Source organism: Amyelois transitella, chromosome 2 (genome assembly GCF_032362555.1).
Source record: "Amyelois transitella isolate CPQ chromosome 2, ilAmyTran1.1, whole genome shotgun sequence".
Taxonomy (NCBI): domain Eukaryota; kingdom Metazoa; phylum Arthropoda; class Insecta; order Lepidoptera; family Pyralidae; genus Amyelois; species Amyelois transitella.
Genome location: NC_083505.1, coordinates 5,462,242 through 5,484,740, shown reverse-complemented (window position 1 = coordinate 5,484,740; position 22,499 = coordinate 5,462,242). Strand labels below are relative to the sequence as shown.

General features: G+C 32.7%; 3 protein-coding genes across 5 annotated transcripts; all 3 read left to right on the top strand.

Annotated features, from left to right (window-relative positions):
• The first annotated feature begins 222 nt into the window (after positions 1–222).
• On the top strand, positions 223–8,551 carry LOC106142999 (uncharacterized). Its single transcript, XM_060951683.1, has 14 exons — positions 223–578; positions 1,535–1,691; positions 2,141–2,270; positions 2,760–2,891; positions 3,123–3,233; positions 3,492–3,597; positions 3,739–3,884; positions 4,550–4,703; positions 5,301–5,457; positions 5,643–5,772; positions 6,438–6,569; positions 7,070–7,180; positions 7,627–7,732; positions 8,165–8,551. Exons 1-14 carry the CDS (start codon positions 440–442, stop codon positions 8,314–8,316), a joined length of 1,863 nt encoding a protein of 620 aa, XP_060807666.1. The 5' UTR covers positions 223–439; the 3' UTR covers positions 8,317–8,551.
• A 1,288-nt stretch (positions 8,552–9,839) lies between these two features.
• On the top strand, positions 9,840–13,739 carry LOC106143094 (alpha-tocopherol transfer protein-like). Of its 2 annotated transcripts, none has more exons than XM_013345071.2 (8): positions 9,840–9,997; positions 11,469–11,613; positions 11,917–12,076; positions 12,230–12,359; positions 12,488–12,619; positions 12,716–12,826; positions 13,087–13,189; positions 13,497–13,739. In XM_013345071.2, the coding sequence occupies exons 2-8, from the start codon at positions 11,478–11,480 to the stop codon at positions 13,643–13,645; spliced, it is 921 nt and encodes a 306-aa protein (XP_013200525.1). In that variant the 5' UTR covers positions 9,840–9,997; positions 11,469–11,477; the 3' UTR covers positions 13,646–13,739. The 2 variants fall into 2 exon arrangements, with proteins under 2 accessions (XP_013200525.1, XP_013200526.1); XM_013345072.2 differs by lacking the exon at positions 9,840–9,997 and adding an exon at positions 10,060–10,647.
• An 896-nt stretch (positions 13,740–14,635) lies between these two features.
• LOC106143091 (alpha-tocopherol transfer protein-like) lies at positions 14,636–21,780 on the top strand. 2 transcript variants are annotated; one of them, XM_013345068.2, is made up of 7 exons: positions 14,636–14,893; positions 17,124–17,279; positions 18,046–18,205; positions 19,265–19,436; positions 20,093–20,293; positions 20,985–21,090; positions 21,542–21,780. In XM_013345068.2, the coding sequence occupies exons 2-7, from the start codon at positions 17,138–17,140 to the stop codon at positions 21,691–21,693; spliced, it is 933 nt and encodes a 310-aa protein (XP_013200522.1). In that variant the 5' UTR covers positions 14,636–14,893; positions 17,124–17,137; the 3' UTR covers positions 21,694–21,780. The 2 variants fall into 2 exon arrangements, with proteins under 2 accessions (XP_013200522.1, XP_013200523.1); XM_013345069.2 differs by lacking the exon at positions 14,636–14,893 and adding an exon at positions 16,525–16,674.
• The last annotated feature ends 719 nt before the right edge of the window (positions 21,781–22,499 follow it).

The window sequence follows — 22,499 nt, the reverse complement described above, 5'->3', positions numbered from 1 at the left end:
ATCAATATATAGTTAGTAAAAGCGTTAAAGTAATAGTGTTAATGTAATTACTTAAACCTTTCAGACAACTGAAATTTGAATAAATTTCGTTTTTTTTTGAAATTTCAAATTTTTTCAAAATTTATTTTAGCCACCTTAATAACTGAGGGATCAAAGAAATTTTATAGTTTTACTAGAGGCCGCACGCGACTTCCATACTGACATCCTGACATACTCACAAACTTTCGCATTTATAATATTAGTAGGATTTAATCACTTATCAATTACCGAGTTCCACGCCATTTTTACAAGCTAGACTGGATTAGTAGGTAGATAGCTAATCGATAGCCGATAACAAATACAAAGATGTGTATATTATTATTTGTACAATAATAACCCTGGGCAATAGTAAGATAGTGGACGTACGTGTTAGTGCCTACGTGGAATAAATTATTTGAAAATGTCTATACGAGCTCTAAGTCCTGAGTTAGCTGAGAAGGCGCGAGTTGAGTTAAATGAAGACCCAAAGAAAGTAAAAGACGATATACAGCATCTTAAAGACTGGTTGGCGAAACAACCCCACTTAAGGGCAAGAACAGGTAATTTTTTAAAATGTAAAAAGTCCTTTTTTTAAAGTTTAATTAGTCAAATCACGTAGATTGAGGGTGCCTCAAAGGATACCTACTTACTCACCTAGACTGAGCTTATAACAAATACTTACATAAATATCCAAGACACATAGGTCAATCAGAAAAAGTTAATTTTCCATTATGGCCTGACCAGACAAATTGCATCATGGCTGAATTTTTGTTTTTTTGTTCAGAATCCGGACACTGCGCCAAACAAGACGTGAGACTTAGTTTTCAATAGTGTCATTGAATTGTGTTCAAGCCAATTTTTATGGTTCATCATAATTTTACTTTCAACCAATAACCCTAGCCGACGCTTTATATCCGACAATTTAAAGGAGTATACCGTTAATGAATAAATAAATATAATCTATTATAGTACTTGTTTGATATAGATATACAAATATGAGCAATATTTGTATATCTATATCAAACAAGTATAGTTAAATACTATTATACAAGATACCAAAGGTAAAACATTTGTGCACGAGTTGTTTTAGTTTTATTTCTTTGATTCATATCTTATTTCCGTAGTATTTCTATTTTGTTTATTCAAATCTTTTATCATATACTTCAATAATTTAACTATAAATAGGAACGTGATAAAAATTTACTGATATTTGGATGATGTTACAAAAAAAGCTTTTGCTTTACCTATTAGATTATTCATAAAATATAATTGTGTTTTTTTTTCTTTGCCGTCTGTTATTCCAGACGAAAACAAAATTAAATATTAATCAATTACATATTTCTTTGTAGATTTTTGTTCAAGTTTAACTAATGTTACTTACATTAGGGTTTAGACATATATCACATCTCTCTCTAAAACATCGATATATATATAAAATACAGATAAATCTTAAAAAACAAAACTAGGTGTGTCTTATTTTATACAATGGAATCATTTACTGTGACTGATTTTTCAGATGACCAATGGCTGCTGGTATTTCTTCGAGGAAGTAAGTTTAGTTTGGAGCGTGCGAAACAAAAGATAGACCTCTACTATACCTTCCGAACAGCAGCGCCCGAGTTTTTTGCCATCAAACATACAAATCCGAAATTTCATGAGATTTTAAACATAGGGTATGTCTTAGGTTACTGTTTTTGTAATATCTTTATTGCACAGAAATTTACACAGTCACAAGAAATAGTACATAATTATAGGGAGTAAATCAGTTGCAATGGTGGACTTGTCCCATGAAGGGATTTCTTCCTGTCAACCGGCAAACAATAACTACATAATTTCTTTTCTTTTTTTGTGATTTGGTATTTATAATTCTTATTAATACTATTAATAATAATATAATTTCTTGCAAATTTAATATTTACAATCTCAGATAAACATTTTTGATTGAAATTAATTTCAAGTCAATTTTTTATTTAAAAGATTTCGAATACATTGGTCAGGTAAATATGACAAAAAATTTTCATAACTACCACTGGCACGGCAATTGACAAAAACATAATCTTGCGATAGAAACAACTTTAACCAAGTATATTTTTATTTGTAACTTCATCCTTTTTATTTCCAGGGCCATGGTATTGATACCTAAGACGTGGGGCCCCGCTACTCCAGTCATCTCTATCGTCAGGCCTGGAAGGTTCGACCCAAATAAATATAATATGTTGGACATGATGGCCATATCGACAGCCATACAAAAGGTATGTTTTGACAGGAAATTTATTTCTCTTCCTGCTTGCGTAGTTTCGGTTATATCTTCACTTCTCTGGATAGGAGTCCGGGGTGCGCCATTATCCTGGATTGGGTAAGTTAGCTATTTTAGCTTCGGTCTGACTTCCGTAATGTTATTATGAGGTACATCTGAAGTAGAATTATATTAATTTCACATTAAATAATTAACTAAGCATACGCGGGGTTTCAATCACGTGGAAATTTCCAGAAAAACGTCTGTCGAATGAACTATTTGTCTCTATATCAAATATAAACGCTCCAAGAGCTTTTGAGTTATATAGTTACATATAAGAAAACAATGAAATAAATCATATCACTATGTAATTTTAGTATGATTTTACCGATTGAAAATCTTTCGTCCCTGTTGTTCAAATGAAATAATAATGACAGAGTTCTATTTCAAGGACGATGCACTTAGAAACATTTTATAGGAAGAATGATATGTGTGCTGCTTGCAGATCCTTTTTTACGAGAATGACAACGCATCTGTCGCCGGTGTCCGAGGCATCATGGACATGGAAGGTACAACCATGGCACATTTCATGCAGATGACCCCAACGATGATGAAGAAAATGGCGGTTTTCTCACAGGTAACACACACACAACCGAAAGCAAGTTGTGCATATATTCTGTTTTTGTTTATATATTGCCTGAATTCCCAACTGTTTTTGTTACACCGTGTTTGGCATTGTTTTGAAGCTTGCTCAACGACAATGGATGAAAAGTTTTCAAGCAAGTCGTGTTTGATCAAACGGCGTATGTTTCCGAATTTCCTCTATTCGGCATTAACAACTTCTTTATTAATAAAATAATGATTTCAGGATGCAGCTCCGCTTCGTATGAAAGGGTTCCATTACATAAATACACCACCTGGGTTTGAAACTATTTTTAATCTCATGAAAGGATTTTTGAACGAGAAAAATAAAAGCAGGGTAAGTTAAAAGTAGGTTCGTTTCTCAATCGGAGGTTTCAACTTTCAAATCGCGAAAGTCGAGTATAGGGAACAACAGCGGACCCAAACAGGATGAACAAACTATGTATGTGCCACCGCGTCTTCTGAATATTTAGGCCCCTAAAATATCATGGTGAAAATCATTTTTGCTGCTAAAATCGATAGATGTCATGTTGTAGTTTCTTTAAAGTATCTGACAGAATTACTTACAAATATGACAAATATTTTGCAATTTCAGTTGTTTGTACATAACAAGAATTACGATGAAATGTACAAAGAAATCCCCAAAGAGATATTGCCAGCGGAATATGGCGGAAATAGCGGAACTATGGCGGAGATCACAGGTATTTTCACAGTATTTTAATTTCTCAAAGTTTATCGTAGAAACAGTTTTATAATAAGTAATTATTTATTTTGTACCTATGCATTTACAAATTTTCTTGAGCTGTAATCTAAACAGCTAATAAGTTTATTTAATGTTTCAGAATATTGGAAAAATAAAGTGAAAGAGTATAGTGCTTGGTTAGATGAGGAAGAATATTTCGGCGTGGACGAGTCCAAACGACCGGGCAAACCCAAGACCGCTGAGGAATTGTTTGGTGTAGAAGGTTCTTTTAAACAACTAGAATTCGACTAAATTGATTTGGTTTGGGTATTTGTTTGTAATAAATTTATATGGAACAATAACCTCATTTGCTTTTATTTGAGTCACGAAATTGAACATTTCGAACATTCGTTTAAGCTTTACATATTGAGACGATTCAATGTAAATATAGGTTTTGAGATGACAACGCATATACTGATATTTTAATAAAAAATAATAAAAAGGAGGTAATTCACCAAAGTGATTCATAATGCGTGAAAGGTTGCATTGTAATAACGCAATATTATGGCCACTGACCGCTGGCTGGGCAATGATTATGCGAGGATTTTGTAATTAATTCGCGGGATGTTGCGTACATTTTCCTTCGTCCAACAATTACTATCCAATCCCAATTAGTGAACAGTTTAACAGTGTTGTTGAAAACGTTAGGCGAAATACATTGTTGTTAATGTTTTGAGTACCAACAGTGATAAATAAAATTAAACGGTCAAATCCTAGAGACTTAACTTAGCTTCAAAGTTGGAGATTTGCGTAGCGGGATACTGAACTATATTACATTTTATGGAATAGTAATATAAAGATAAAATTTGAAGATCAGCTCAATCGTAAAAACCATCTGATCAGGGATTGAATCCGAGATAAGGCTTACTACCACAGAGGCCGACTCAGCATTGTCGTGTCTATGTTAAAAAATCATATTTAAGACGATGTCAGTTCGTCCCCTGCCCCCTGAATTAGAGGAGAAGGCTCGCGAGGAGCTGAACGAGGATCCAAAGAGACTGGAGGCTGGTATTCAACATTTGAAGGAATGGATATCGAAGCAGCCACATTTGAGAGCCAGAACAGGTACTGAAGTTAAATAAAACTAACTTAGTCAATGAAAAGTGTAATATTCTCTTCTGTGCTTCTTTTTGATTTGTTTTGTATAAAATGTTATAAACTGTATAAAATGATGCTCAACAATTCTTCAATGTTACCGAAATAATACATGGCAAGATCACGATCGGAAAATATAATTTGTAAGGTCTTTGTACGATAAAGTCATGTAATGTGTCTGTCACTGCGACTATGATGTTCTTAACAAATGCATGATTAATTACTTGCCACTGAATCTTGACATTGTAGTTTAAACTTGGGAGGTTGTTGCCCCCGATAATAGTCATGTCTGGGAGACAATAAAAAAAAATACCTCTGAATAGACTTTTCTGCCGATACGTTTTGAATGTGTGGCGTGTGGTTCCCGGCACAAATAAAAAAATAATAGGACCACTCCACCGTCGTAAAAAGCGATTAAGGGATAGGCTTATAAATTTGGGATTCTTCATTTAGGCGATGTTCTAGCAACCTGACACTATTTGAATCTCAATTCTATGCTTCAGCCAAACAGCTGAACGTGGCCCTCGTCTCACAGAGACAAAAAACTCTCTTATTTCTGTATTATAGATGATCAATGGTTAGCGGCATTTCTAAGAGGATGCAAACATAGCTTGGAGCTGGCGAAGGAAAAAATAGACCTTTACTATTCTTTGCGAAGCACTGCACCAGATTTGTTCAGCTTGAAACCAAACGATTCAAAATTTATGGAGCTACTTCAATCTGGGTAACTTAACGTATTTACTTTAGAATTTATTTTAAAGAAAAAATCTCAATCCTTAATTTTAATATACTAAGATACTTTTGTTTTCATTCCTATAAAAAATTTGGATTTTGAGGAACGCATATCTACTTACTTTTTAAAGAGGTCAGACATCTGAATTAAATATTAATGTTTTTTTCTGACTTCAGCGTAGCGCTAGTCCTCCCCAAAGTGCTGAAACCCACGGACCCGAGAGTGATTCTCATCAGGGCGAGCGAGTACGACCCCAACAAATTCGTGGTTTCAGAGCTACTGGCACTGACCCTTGTGATGCAACAGGTGATTTCTGAAAAATATGTAGATATTTTGATCCCCAAGTAAATTTCAAGATAAAAAAAAACTATCTGTTACCGATTTGTTTTCTATGCGTGCAACAAATTTCAGCGAAATAATACCATCAAATAAAGCGCGAGGAGAAACAAAATTAATATATGGCCATGCACCTTATGTAACGTTCAGGTAGGAGAGGCAGACCTTTATCAATCTTTTGAACATTGTATTTCAATTGTTACGGCGTAAATTTGGTACTAATAAATCTAGAAGGAAGCATTTAATAGATGTTAAATAGTATTTACCAAACACATCGAAAATTCATACTACAGTTCAATGAACGCATCATATTGGTAGGAAAATTTTAGTTATTTGCAAGGACGCACAGCTCGTTTGTGTAATAGATACTAGCTACTTTGATTGTTGCATGGAAAATTAAATCAAATTCCATTTTCATATAAACGATTCCGACAATAAATCCAAAAACAGGGCTGACACATCGGTTTGCCTTAGAGTTATAAATCCAAAAATAGGCAATAAATTACAATACAGCAAGATCAAAAAGTAGTGATAACTTTTGTTTTCAGTACTTTTACAGTTTATTAGTAAACCAAACATCTTTTATCTGCCTCTTTTAAAACCAACCCTAAAATGTTTAAATATTTGCCTTTCAGATTTTGTATTTAGAAGACGATTCATTTTTGGTTTCCGGTGTTATAAACATAGTGGATATGCAGGGAGCGACAGTGGCTCACTTCCTACAAATGACACCTACCATGATGAAGAAAATGCTGGTCACTGGCCAGGTACGTATTGAGAAATCCTACAAATTTAAAGGGCCAACTGTAACTGCTGTAGTGTAGTTAAAAATACCAATGTAGACAATATGCATACGTCCATGATTTAGTTTTAAGAATATTATATTTGTAGATTGACGTCCGGTGAAAATGCTGCAGTGTAGTTTGTTCCGTCGCATCTTCTACACATGCGCTTTGGATGCGGTAGTAAATGTAGTTAGATTTAAGTGATGTGACGTCAACAAGTGATAACTAGTATGCAATTTTGAAAATAAATCTATTCTATTCTAAATAAAATGAATAAATACTAAATGTTTATAGCAACGTCAAAATTGCGATTATTATTAACATACACATAAGAGGGAATTAACTAAGAACTAAAACTCTGTAACAAATTATATTTTTCAATCAATTTTATGAGTCATTGTGCGTCTCTTTCTCTTCAATCAGGGTACCATTAAAAGATGAAGCCAAATGTAAGAAAAGCTAAATTAGGTATTTATTTACAGGATGCATCACCAGCTCGACTAAAAAGTGCACATTACTTGAGCACGCCCCCTGGCTTTGAATCAGTGTTGTGTATTGGAAAACGAATTATGAGTGAGAAATTTAAGAGTAGAGTAAGTAAATAATATTTCCAAACTCATATTATAAGTTTCAAGTCGGGGTTTTCAATAAGCTTATATCAAAATAATCCTTTTTACCCACATATACACATATATAATCACGTCTATATCTCTTGCGGGGTAAACAGTGTAATCTGGAAAAGACTTGGCCACGTTAAGCTGTATGGCTTTATGATGGATTTACTCATTTATTTAAATTCCTTGTCAGCTGAATCTGGCATTCAATTCTTTTCCTATGTCTAATCTGTAAGGGATAAATGATGTTTGTTAGTGTCCAATTTAATTAATTTACAATATAATTTTTAATATATATAGATACATGTTCATAAAATTAGGTTACGATTGCAATTTACTAATATAAAGTGAGCTGGACTGTTTTCTTCATGCGTAGTTTGAAATAGATAAATAATAATACTTTTAAAACTATATTTTTTTTTCAGTTGTACGTGCATAATAAAGGTTTGGATGATTTGTACAAATTCGTTCCTAAAGAAATATTACCGGCAGAGTACGGTGGAAGCGGCGGCACAATCAGGGACATTATAGGTAGGTTCTAATTACTGTCATGGTAGAATGCATAGTCCATCCCATGATGCCTTCGAAATGGCAGGAAGGCAGTATAGGAGGGGTTTTGTGCCGTAGTCTGGCACACTCGGTGACAGGAGTCCCACACTCTCCCGGCAGAAGGCCCATATATCGTCGTCCGTAATAAGATTTCCCCTCCGTTACAAAAACAAAAGGTTCTACTTTCTGTATAGGTTGATTATTATGAAAATCATATTTAACACAAACGAAATCTCAAATGAGTTCTTACACTTTCGCAGCACAGGGACCTATTATTAATAACTTTTGTATAAGTAACGTGTGTATAAGTTTGTCATTTTATTTTCTTTATAATTATCCAAATTATCCAATTGTCAATATACTTATTAAACATATGCAATAATTTCGTCAATTAAAATTGATCTTTGTTTCCAGATTATTGGGTGAAAAAGATAAAAGAATATGATGAATGGTTTAATGATGATCAAATGTATGGAACTGATGAAAATATGCGAGCTGGCAGTCCCAAAACTCCGGAAAGCATGTTTGGATTAGATGGCTCCTTCAGACAATTGGACTTTGATTAATTTGAAAGACGAGATTTGAAAGACATATTTATTTATTTGTGTTCTCTTATCAACGTTCATGTCTTAGCACTAAAAAAGGTCAACAAAGATATAACACATTCTTAATAATTTTTGCCCGGGGCTTCGTTCCCGTATCGTCAGCCACGCGTCCTCATAACTTTTGTCCCAACTGATATGTCACCTTTTCCTTTTACATATGTGCAAAAAAGTCTAAAAGCTTCGGATATTTTTCGATTTCATTGTTTAAAATTAACAATAAATAAATAAGTGAACACGTTAACAACAAATGCTCTTGTTGCTTTTATACCAACTTGTTTATTTTTATCCATGATATATACATGATAATATGTTTGCTTTTTAATCTTATGTTGTGACATTAGTTACCACGTTGTAAAACTGGGTATATATTTTGTGTTTGTGAAAAAAATATATGATAAAAATAAATTCCCAAGAAATAAAATGTGCTTTTCATTATAAAAAATCGCTAGTTAAGATTGACAAGTATTTGAAGACCCCATAAGTGGTAAACAGATTTTTCCGCTTATGCGACTGCCTCCTAAAGTGTAAATCACATATACGCCTTCATCCTTAACTGGGCAGACAGACCCAACGATCTCGCTAAAGTTAATGACTTCAAATGCATGCGGCCGAAGTCGTGTGTGAATTGTAGGACGAATATATATTTGACTGAATTGTAGTATTAAGATAATTTATGAAATGAATATTATTACACAACAACAACAAGTTTCGTAACTATTCATTTTTAGATTAATTATCAAAAACAAGATTTTAATTATGCTAATTCGTCGCAATAAAAATAAAAAAATTTTTTGTAATTATTTTTATCAATTCTATTTTCAGTTATACCTATATGTACTTATAGAGATATTATATTCGGTGTCTTTGTATCATTTGATAGGTTTCAGTGTTGAACTATGATCACGGAAATCTTTATAATTAATTTTCTGTGGGCACGATATTGTGTTAAAGCGGACGCGTACAATGTTCAAACTGATTAAAAGTTACACAATGGTTTAATTGTGTCATTTTGCTGATTACATTTTATTTTACACTATGATTTTTATATCACAGATGTAGTGTCCTCTCTACCGCCTCCAGGGTCCAATTTGATGGCCTTGATGTTTCAAATTTTTATAACGCCCTCAGGAGTCCATCGTCAATTACGCGACTCCGCTGTCAATAATACACCATATAGATTTGTACAGTAGGCATTATCTGCCAGATGGAGATGGTGAAACTTTATAAAATATAGATGCTAAAAATATTACATTTTTGATATTTTATATAATTAGACACGTATTAAATTACATCTAGTTATGAATTTATTTTCCGTATCTTTTCTATCCACTTAGGCATAAAATGACTTCTCTTATCTGAGATGAGTATTTGATCCAAGGGAAAAATGGCTTAATTCATGTCAAAGCCAATTTATATGAAATTGCTTGGACACTATCAGTTGCAGAATTAAGGTAGGTAACTATGGATATGTAGCAGGTGACGCGAGTACATCTAGGTACTGATAACAGCGTGTATTATCAGTGCTCGGTTCGACACGGCCGATAGTATTTGTATGTGTATCAGGCACAGTTTGTTTGTGACTATAGAACTGGACTTTTTATTGGACTGAAGCATACTTGCAAATAACTACATCGGTTAAAAGGTATATTATGAATTAAATATTTGATATAAAACAAAAAGTGATCGGAAGGAGAAACCAGTAGTGTTTAATTCAAATACAAAATTTGACCATTAGTACTAATAATTGCATAACAGTTGTTATTTGTTTTAAGGATTTATTATAAGCAGTGGGTCACTTATGAAAATATGATTTTTAAGTATAAAATGTAAAGATAATAAAAATGTATGTAAGGAACAATAGTTCCTTTTGCATGTTTTTATAAATATTTTATGCGTGCACACGAAAGTTAAGAACAAATAGTATTTTATTACATATTTTGTAAAGTAAAATCACGTGTGTACCAGAGCCGTCCAACGTATCTATCGAAAATACAAAAGTGAAGCTATATGTTTCTTCTGGATCTGAAATTTCATTAATAATATTTTACATGATATACTCATAAAGTTCAATAATGTCACTTTCAAAAGGTTAATACAACATAAATATTGCCAATTCTGACTCTGAAGTAAAGTCATTATCTAATTAATATTCAGAAAATATCCTCAATGCTATAAAAATAATTGCAAAACAATGGGTTTATTACATTCATGTAAAATTTTGAAAATAGTAGACGTTTCATTGTTCAGTGTTATTAAGTGTAAATAATTCTTGTCAGCTGTGAATGTGTTCAGGTATGATAATACTCGTATATTTATTTATTTCAATTAAAGCTTATTATATCTTTAACAAAATTTTAAAAAGCCATTCTAGTGCCAGAGAGGATTTTTGTATTTTAGATAAAAATTGCAAAATTTAAAGAATCTACTGTTACAAGTAAATGTTGCTTATTAACGAATATGAACACAACGAACAATAAATCCAAATTAATATTAAATTAATATTATTAATTAAGATTTAGAATTACATGAAGAATATTTGTTTATAACCCTATAAACAAATATTCTTCATGTAATTCTAAATCTTAATTAATAATATTAATTTAATATTAATTTGGATTTATTGTTCGTTGTGTTCATATTCGTTAATACCTAACATATTTTCAATCTACCTAAGTCCTTTTTATGTACTTCACACTTATAAAGTACAGTTGTGAAGATGTGGCATTTATGCCACAGTAAGTATATGTATATGCTTTTTATTATAATTTATTAATGATTATTAAAATTATGTATTATAATTATAGGCAAGCATTACCCTGCAACGTGGATGTACTATCTGTTAAGCCTGTTGCTGTGGGGGGCGATAACTGGATGACATGACTTTAAACAATTTTATTGTTTTAATTGAATTGAATTAAGATTCTTTTCATTTTAATTATGGTTGACTGTAAAAAATCCCAGTAGGAAGAAATCCAATTGTACATATCATTAAAATCCAATTACTACTTATTTTGTAATTTTTATATATCTACTTTCTATTTGCAACAAAGGCTTCACAAACAAACAATAGGTATCTAAGTATGGTATTTGCAAAATGTGTTGAAATTTTACAGTATCAAATAATGATACGAGAACTAACGCCGGAGTTAGCTAAGATAGCTGAAGAGGAGTTAAATGAAAAACCAACGCAGATAGCGGATGACTTGCGTTACTTGAAAGAATGGATCGCTAAGCAGCCGCACTTGATCGCAAGGACAGGCAAGTCATATTTTGTTTATATAGTAGATGTATTATACTTACTTTGGCGATGTTCCTGTGATATAAATAGCATGTATTTAATAGTAAAGTAACAGTTCAATGACTCTTTAATTTAAATTAATATTCACTTCATGTTACTCGTAATTAATCAGTAATCCGTGTCGTTTGAAAAGTCTCAGATTAAAGTAACAATTTTTACAAAAAAAAGTACTGTATCTTCTATGCAACTACGTGTTTAATCATTAGAAATTGGGATTTGTATTTTCATAAAATATTAAAAACTGAATATGTTTTTATTTGCAGACGACCAATGGTTAGTTGGTTTGTTGAGGGGCTGTAAGTTCAGCTTAGAAAAAGTGAAAAAGAAGTTGGACTTGTATTATACTCTGAAAACCACTGCCCCCGATATCACTTTGCGAATCAAACCAACTGATCCGAAATTTTTGGATTTTCTCCGATTAGGGTAAGTTTTTAACCGTTTTGAAAAGGGAGGAGGTTCTCAATTTTTTTAAGTAATCAAACTAGATTTTAATTTATAATTGAATAGGAGATATATTTAATTCCAGTATGCTCTCTAACTTTAGCAAGAACTTTATTTTCTTTTTCTATTTTTCAGGACTTGCGTTTTTTTACCAAAACCTAAAAATCAGTTATATCCTCGAGTGCTCCTCATCAGACCGGGGGCATATGATCCTGAGAAAAATCATGTGGCTGATATAATGTGCATTTTATACTATTTAGTTCAAGTAAGCTATTTAAGTACCTAACTAATATAAACGTACATTATTTTTATGAAAATGTACTGCGAAACTAGACACAAAAAGGTAATAAAATATTTTTATGAATATGAGTATAATAAATATTTCGCTTTCAGATCGTTGTCTTGGAAGATGATGTTGCCACTGTCATTGGTACAAGGATCTTGGTAGATTATCAAGGAGTCACCATGAGCCACTTTTCACAGGGTACACCGACGGTCCTTAAAAAATTGGTGGCTGTAAGTCAAGTACGTATAAAAACCATTCATCTTATAAAATTATTTATTTCTCTATTAACGATTTTTTTAAAGAAATAGTTTAACATTTTATGTATTTTTTTTCAGGATTCAATGCCTTTACGTCTCAAAGGCAGCCATCATATGAATATGCCGTCCGGTATTGAGATGATTTTCACTCTTATATCCAACTTTTTAAATGAAAAAGCCAAAGAAAGGGTAAATGTTACACTATAATATCGTATTTTTATATTAGATGTAATAATTATTTGCTAATAGCAATCTTACACAGTAAATCATTCATTTTATCACCATGCTTCCAACATTTCCTTTTTAATATGTAAGATATTTTTTTATTGCCAACTATATATGTATGTTTGACATTGAAACATAATAAAACTTTATGAGATGTGATGCCAACTTTATGGCAAATAAATAAAAGTTAGATGTAAATGTAACCATTTGTTATTAATTTGCAGTTAAAAATCCACAAAACGCACGAGGATCTGTTTGATTTTGTTCCTAAAGAAATAATTCCTTCAGAATATGGTGGAGACGGTGGTACTATCTCAGAGATTACAGGTAAATTAAAGGAATATGGGTCCATCATATTTGCTTTTGGTTCACAGAATTATTGCTTAAGCATACAATAACAGGTATAATCATAACATTCAACTGATTAAGCACATTCAAATAAAGGAAGAATAAACCGATACACAACACCAGTGTAAATGGGAAATTTTATCAAATTCTGGATGTTCTGATGAAGGATCAAATCAAAAGTACTCTCAATCAACAAACCTGCATTAAATATGAGTCTCTGCCTACGTAGGGGCGTGATAGTATTATGTATATGTATATGTAAATAAAATAATACTTCTTCTTTTAGAATATTGGGTGTCGAAAATGAAAGAATACAAGAATTGGATGCAGAAAGAAGAGCAACTGGGAACAGATGAGAGCAAAAGGCTTGGACAATCATTGACAAAAGACAATTTCAGCACCGAAGGGTCTTTCAGAAAATTAGATATAGATTAATATGTGATTAAGTGCAAGTAACCAGTAAAAATGTTTCATTTTGTAGTATCTTTTTTTTTTAATAAACCTTTAATTTTATTTTTGCAAAAATGAATACTGGTTTTATTTTTATATCAATAGTAGAATGCATCTACTATTGATACTGCTCCGGTTGAGGTAGTAACACACTGTTGTCACGAGACACACAGCCGCGAGAAATTTAACTGCTGATTAAAAATGATATTTTATAAATATAACTTTTGGATTCACCTGAGTAGCTAATGCTTTCTCTTGTACAAAGTGATAAATTTTTTTAGAAATACAGCTTCTTTTACTACTTTTTTGTTTTTCTCTCTCTGTCCTTAAAGAAAGCTCTAAAATAAGTAAGAGTAGGTATGATAATATTACAAAACTTCGACCAGACAGGTCAACTGGTATCACTATTCTATTTATAACCAAACTGTAACTAAACAATGCTAATTTCACGCCAATAAGGTGTGAAGAATACATAATATCCATCTATCTCGTTTCACATAGTCACGGAGCTACGATCTAATAACTAAATGAAGGTGATTATTATATGGTATATCGTATCTTATTATTCTTATTCACGTGAATGAAAAGTATTAATTTATTTTCTATTTTAAGGCAATTAAGAAGTAACAGTTTATTAATGTTTAAGGTTGCACAATTACATCAGTTTTATATAAGGAATATAGTCATGTTTGAAAGGCATTTAAAATTATTAAACTTAAAAACGATGCCTTTATAATAAATCAATGTGGCAATGTAGCAAAATTCAATTAAATAATGTAAACGATTACCTAAATTTTACTGTGATTTTAATGCAGGTAGTTAAATTATTAGTTAATTTAGAAAATGTTATAATCACATTTTGTCATCTAAAAAAATGTCTCTTTTGAGGTTTCGGATTTTAAGACAATTTCTAGCTCGACTCTCCCGGTCTAATCTTTGCCTGTTATTCAAATTCGAAGAGATAACTGATAACGTGCATTGCCTGGCAAATTAGAGCACATGTTTTCCTACATCATTACGTGTTTTATCGTCTCCGGAGGTGTAGTTTATTAGCCGTTGTTAATAGAAGGCAAACGTCATTTACAGGATTGCGTTTTTCAATGTCATTGAGTACGATTCTTGATTGTTTCAAGGCTTCAATCGTTCGAAAGGCTAAAATTTACATGACATTGAAACTAAGGTATTAGTCGGTGTATGTGGTTGTGGATGAGCGGAATCAACGAAAGGAGTTAGGTAAGATTTAATGATTCTTAAAATAAATAACCGCATTTGTTTTATATATCTTTGCAATCTATGGGCATACATACGCGACTGCAGTGCCTAATTATCTCTTATTTTGAAGTTGGTTAAAATTGAATAAGGCTTTTCTTTTAAGTGTTCTGAACTTTCTTTGTTATTGTTATCATGTTTTTTTTTATCGAGTAAATAATCTTCGCTTATATTTTAGCTCAATTGCACCAAATTAATGGCGTAAATAAAATACATAATTGTTTTATTGCTTCTATCTTATCATACTTATAAGCAGTCTATACACATATGGACACGTTTATATCCCTTGCAGGGTAGACTGAGCCAAAAGCCTTGAAAAGACTGATAGCCCACGTTCAGCTGCTTACTTCAATGATAGAATTGAAATTCAAATTGTGACAGGTTGTTAGCCCATCGCCGAAAAAAAGAATCGTTAGTTTATAAGCCTATCTTTTAGTCACATTTTACGACATCCATGGGAAAGAGATGGAGTGGTTCTATTCTTTTTTTTTGGTGGCAGGGTACTATACGACTGGCAGTCGACCCTGGTCTTATATTACAAAATAATGAATGTCTTATGAAGTTACACCAGCACCATAAGAAAAAAGAATAGGACCACTCAATGTCTTTCCCATGGATGTCGTAAAAGGTGACTAAGGGATAGGCTTATAAACTTGGGATTCTTCTTTTAGGCAACAGGCTACCTGTCACTATTTGAATCTCAATTCACATTAAACCAAACAGCTGAACGTAGCCATTCAGTCTTTTCAAGCCTGTTGGCTCTGTCTACCCCGCAAGGGATATAGATGTGACCATATGTAGGTATGTATGTAGTTTACTTTAATTTCGACACTGCCGCTACGGCTTTGATGGTCCAGTGGTTGGCGCGTGAGACTGTGAAGTTGGCGGTCCAAGTTCGTACCCCAACAAAACAAGATATTTTATTAAAAATATTTTTTTTTTGTGTTGTTTGAGTATTTTATTTAAAAAAACTGAAAATCAAAATACTACATATAATAAAACGGTAAAAATATTTTGTCTGTACATTTAATATTTTAATTGAAACGGATAGATTTTTTTTGTCTGTCTGTCTGTATGATCAAGATTCTACTCGAAATTTACGCGGACGAATTCGCGGGCAACAACTAGTTTTAAATATGAATAAATAGGCATGGGAATTCAATTAAATTTTCATTATCATTTTGTACAAGGATAATTAAGGGATTTTCCATTATTTATCATAATGATAAATTGGTCTCCGCTCGGAAATAATGATAACTTTGAAATTATGGTTAAAAATTGTAATTAAAGAGATAAATAAAATTGTTTTCGCTTACATATCTCAAAATATTATTTATTGCTTTATCTTACATTTTCTAGCTTCGTTTTACGGCGAAATGTTTTTGTGGAACGCGTTTAGGTTTCCAATTGAATTGATATATTAATTAAAAACGTATGTACTTTGGGCTAGTTTATAAGTTGATATTTATACAAATTTATTAGTATTAGGACTTTTCCACGATCGAAGTTTGTTCGTTTTTTTTCAGTTGAACCCTTTTATATTTTTATCTAGTTGGTACATACGGTGGTATCTAATCGCAATCAACCTGTAGATACGGGCACTTAACCTGGGGTATTGCAGTTACCGTATTGTATTTTTAACAGTAAGAATAAACCTATGCTATTGTAACACGTGCCTTTGTTTAGAAATCACAAATTATTTTAACTTAAACTTTGATATCTCTATTAAGTTATGAAATTGATCTGTAAGTTTGTATCTGGTTAATTTTTTTGGAATATTTTGATTAGATCAAGTTTTAAATTAAAAAATATAGTCTTGACCCTCCTTCCTTTTAGAATTGAGAACTCGTAATAAAGTGATTGTTAATTTTGTATCTTTTTAATGTTTCGTAAATTTTCATTAGCGAAAACTTAATTTACTTAGAACAGTAATTGGTTGTAATGGACGCGTAACTAAGCATGAGTCATACTTTTAAAGAATACACAGAACTCTAAATCTAACATTTTTTATCATTGCGCTGCCCGATAGTGACTAATACAGTCAGTATCAAATATACAATAACTTAAAGCTGAGAGATAACATGATCAATCGATATTATTATCGATTGATCATGTTATCGCGGTGTTATCATAAATAACTTAGTAACTCATTATTTGAAGCAAATACTTATTATTTTAATTCACAATATTTCAGGATTATTATACAAGATGACAGTCAGACCACTGTCTCCGGCTCTCTTGAAGAAGGCGCAGAAGGAGATCAATGAAAACCCGAAACGCGTGGAATCAGACATAGCGGCTCTGAAAGAGTGGTTATCGAAGCAACCTCATCTGCATCTAGTTCAACCGAGTAAGTACCAAGGTTAACTATTTATACAAAGTCCTGGACGTCTATTAATTAACTAACCTATAATAATTTGGTTGCATAAGAGTATACCAAAGTCATTATCATCAAAAACACTCTGGCGCTAGTCCCGGTTGCGTCCTCACCTCTCTGAAGAGAAGCCCAGAGTGAGTTGAGTGTGTGATCATTGTATTGGTTTGGTGAGTAAGGACTTTAAACGCACATTTTATAAGCGCGCCTGACCTCTTTAACGTTTGAAAGGGAACCTAACCCATATTGTTTCATGGGTGGTTTTCCAGTTGCCTGGATTTGCAGGTTTCCTCAGGCCATTTCAAAATCACAATATGTGTTCATTCAAAACAGTATCTAGCGGAATTTTTCGGAACCATTAAAGGTATTGTTGTTTAGTAGGAATGCTTTCCGTTATAGCATTTTCTTGTACCTATAGCGGCACTATGGATGTGTGCGTAGTCCCATAATATTTCATTAGATGGCGCTTTAAATGTTTTCCAGCTCATAGTACGCAGGATCTCATGAATGAGTAAAATACTTTATCTGAATATTTTCATAGTTTTAAAATTCAATTAAGAAAATAGTACATTCAGCTTATTATTTTCGGACATAATCTTTATTTGTTCCAAGCATGGCACAAGCACATTAAACACGATAGCTACACACAAGGTAGGTAGGTACATAACAATTACCTAATTTCGTCACATACCTAAGTACCTATTTAATCTAAATACATAAACATGAGATATTTTCTTTACAGCTGACCAATGGCTCCTTGCATTTCTCCGTGGTAGTAAATTTAGCCTTGAGAGAAGTAAAGAGAAATTAGATATGTACTTCACCTTAAAAGGACTCGTTCCAGAGTTTTTCGGAAATCGTGACCCGCTAGAAGACAGGATACAGAATATGCTCAGATTGGGGTAAAAAATTATTACTTATGCATAACTCATATTTCATAACTGAGTAAACACGGTGAAGTTTTAAAAATCAGCCAATTTTTGTAGTAACTTTTACTTTAGTTCTTACCTACATGAAACCTAGAAAATAGTAATAATATATATTGCGATTTTTTATAGGTATGCATGGATGAATCTTTTGTCAATAACTTAAAGAAGTAAGTAGTACTGTAAAAGTCCAAATTTCGACTTTTAAATAGGCCCAAAATATATAATTATTAGCTAAGTTGAAAAGTTGATCATAGTCATGCACGAAATTAAAAAGTTATTAATATTGTCAGAAATTTCCAGGTTTTAATTGTTAATTCAGTTTTATCCGCTTGGGATTTTTAAAGGTCAATTCTAACATCCTGTCTGAAATCCTAAAGGGACCAGGACAGTTTGGTAAATTGTGAGCTATTTAATAATGGACAAAAACCTAAGTGTATGAGTACAGGAGCTACATTTTTTTTCAACCAGAGACTGTTTCCGCCTTCACGACTGTTGTTATTTCCTTTTAACTAAAACGTCACTGCTTTCATCACCTTGTATAAAATATTTAATAATAAAACTGTAAAATAAGTATGCAGAGTGAAATTCACATGTATATTAAGTAGAGGCTGAAGGATAAAATCCTGCTCACAACTTGTGCTTCAAAATTACGATATCGGTTGGTGACGGGCAGCATTTAAAAGTATCATTTATATGATAGATAGTCTATAACATAACAAGTACACACTACAGGGCCGACCCTGACAATGCAGAAACGACACGAATTTTCTCAATTTTAGTCCTTTCTCAGATATTAAATCCTCCAATACCACCTGGTCGAAGTACACTGGCCATACTAATGTATGTCAACTGTTAACAAAACCATTTTACCAATTTTATTAACAAACATATATAAATATCGACGTTTTCTCGAAGGGATAGGCAGACAATAATCTTCCCACTTACCACGATCTCTGCATAGGTACTTCTTTCTCATCTTTGACAACACAACATTCAACATTTTTATAAACTGAGAAATTTTAATATTTCTAGGGTGTTTTTGCCGCTAAAGCACTGCGAAGGAGAGGATTCGTGTCGAACCTGTATCGTCCGGGTCGGAATCTTGAACCCCTCTCAGTACCACCTGGCCGATATGCTGAAGGTAGCTTTCATGATTACGGAGATATTGATGCTAGAAGATGACAACTTCACTGTGTCTGGTGAGGTAAATATTTACAAACATTTATTAATGTTAAGTTTTAATAATAGCTTGAATGGTTTGGTAGCAACGAAAATACAAAGTAGTTTGTTTGGTTTTTGGGATTGTAGAGGTCAACCAAGGGTCACGATGGGCCATCAACCTGTTGCTATTACTATCTATGGACCTCAATTTCATTTTGGAGTTATGTTGTCAATGGCAAAAATAATAAGTCATTGTTTTAAGTAGAAACATTACTTTGAATGCCTATATTTTAAAAGGATTGATGGACAACATCGTGAGGAAATAGTTTCCTGCAGGAAATTTTATGATTAGTGTTAACCTTATATAAGACGTCACATGTCAGTTTCTCCGTGTAATTATTTCCTACTCCTGGATCACAAAATGCTGATCAGTTTTATTGTCAAGATGTTATATGATGACTATGACTAATAATTATATTATGAAAATGTCGTATACTCATTGTTTTCAGGCTAATACATATATTTTGTTATAATTATATATGGTATAAGCAAACAACAAGTGCAATAAAAGATCAAAGGTTTAACGAAAAAGTTGTTTTATTTTGTTATAAAGGCGCTATGCAATATAACCTCGTGGTGATTTAGAAACTGTTGTTTGCTAAACTTCGTTCAGTAATTGTTTTAATTTTTGTTTTTCAGCAAGTGATCGTTGATATGAAGCACGTGGGTGTGGGGACCCTGAGCCAGTGGACTCCAGCGTTGGCAAAGAAAGTAATCTCATGCTTCGAGAAAGCGCTGCCCGTGCGCATGAGAAGCAACCACATTTTGAATACGCCTACGGGATTTGAAGCGGCATACACAATTTTTAAAGCATTCTTAGGAGAAAAATTAAAGAAAAGGGTGAGTAAACTTATAGCACTGATAATAAAATAGACAAGTTAAGCGAACTGATGATTTAATGATAAGTGAAAATCAGCATATTCAGGCAACTGGATGTGTAACTATGATCTAATACGAGTTAAGTTCCCTTGCAAAGGCTGCGAAGCGGAAGGAAAACGGGAAGAATAAAAACATTAAAGCAGTTTTGGTGCACTGAGAATAAATAATTGGACCTACCGGGCATAACATGAATTTTCATACATACATACATATAATCACGTCTATATCCCTTGCGGGGTAGACAGAGCCAACAGTCTTGTAAAGACTAATAGGCCACGTTCAGCTGTTTGGCTTTAAGATGGAATTGAGATTCAATAGTGACAGGTTGCTAGCCCATCGCCTAAAAGAAGAATCCCAAGTTTATACCTAAGCCTACCCCTTAGTCGCCTTTTACGACATCTATGGGAAAGAGATGGAGTGGTCCTATTCTTTTTTCTATTGGTGCCGGGAACCACACGGCAATGCCGGGAACCACACGGCAACTTGAACATGAATTTTCTTAAATATATTTTTTGTTTTGAATATTTTTTTATTTTAATCATCATGTTTTATTATAGGGATGAGCTATTGCAACAGTAAATCCATATTTTGCCACCGATATACTTAGAACTAAAACATTAAAAAAGTTGTTAAACAAAACCTTTTTCCCCAGATTTATGTCCACAATCAAGATTTTGAGGCTATGCACAAAATCATACCGAAATCTGTGCTTCCTGTCGAATATGGAGGGGAAGATGGTTCTTTGCAAGAATTAATAGGTAAAGTTATTCCAGAATTAAATTTCAAGGGACACAATTATTCTCCTTCTTTCTCCTGGCGTTAATTCCGTTAACATTCTCACCATTCATAGAGAGAAACTCGGAAGACTCATAATCAAATCTATGTAATTTTTTTTCTTGTGTTTATCAATTTCGATGTTTTCTGTGTACATAAATAAATAAATAATAATTCCAGAAATATTATTTTGTAATCACTGCTGAGTATAAAAAGTTTATGGCGTTTGGCTTGATGAGATTAGCTTCAGATTAGTTCTAAGAGTAGTACGATGGAAGTTAAGTCAGTGAACATTCCTGTTGTAGGATTCAGATAATTCGAAGTACAGTTTTGCCGAACGGATCTTTCAATAAGCAGTTGAAACCATTTTTTAAACAATATAACTTTTTTCCTTATATACCTTACAATGAAATCGGTTATCATTTTGTTTTTCAGATTATTGGAAAGTTAAAGTGGAGAATTATCGAGACTGGTTCATCAAAGAGGAAAAAGCAATCACAGACGAGTCTAAAAGGCCTGGAAAACCTAAAACATCGTCCGAGTTGTTTGGCGTAGAAGGCTCCTTCAGGAAACTTGAAGTCGACTGAGCTCCATTAGTTCAATATCAATGTTGTGTTTGTAATTCTGTGTATTTGTAAAGAATATAATGCTGTTATATAAATGTAATAATATTGTTTTATTGTTTTACTTCATAGAGGTTCAAATATCTGCACTTTGCAGGTGACTGACTGTAAGTTCAGTACAATACTGAACATATAGAGTGATGGGAAGTACGCGTAACACAAGCTAAGATTATTGTGATGAGTATGAAGTGGATATGCATAATGCATAAAATAATTACAGAGTACATTGATAATTTAAGACGATTAAAAATAGAATCAAATTGTCGGCCTAGGCTGTATTTATGATGGTACTAGCATTTTTTAATCCCCGCCTTGACCAGTTTTCATCCTACACTTGGTGTAGAACTAATAATATAGTAATAGCTAAATTAGACACTTAAACGACGATAAATATATTAACTAAATATTGAAACTAAGGATCTGATAAAATTCGGATAAAAATCTTATCCTCAACTAGATGGGTTAAAGATATGTAGTGTTGATATTCAGAGATCTCGAAGACTCATGAATCTCAAGTGTATATAAAGGGTTTTTACAAGCCCTAGCCGGTTTTGATAAAGCTCTCAAAAGTGAGGACAGAAATGTTTCCATTGAAACACATCCATCGGTAAAAAATCTTTTGTTACATGAATTAGCTCAAGGCCCCCGATAAATTTATTGTCAGCTAGAAGTTCATACGCAGTAATCAATCGCTTATCGTAATCTTCAGCCTTTGTTTAAGGTGCAATATGATTTGAAATTTAAGTGTTCATATGATAAGGGTTATTTAC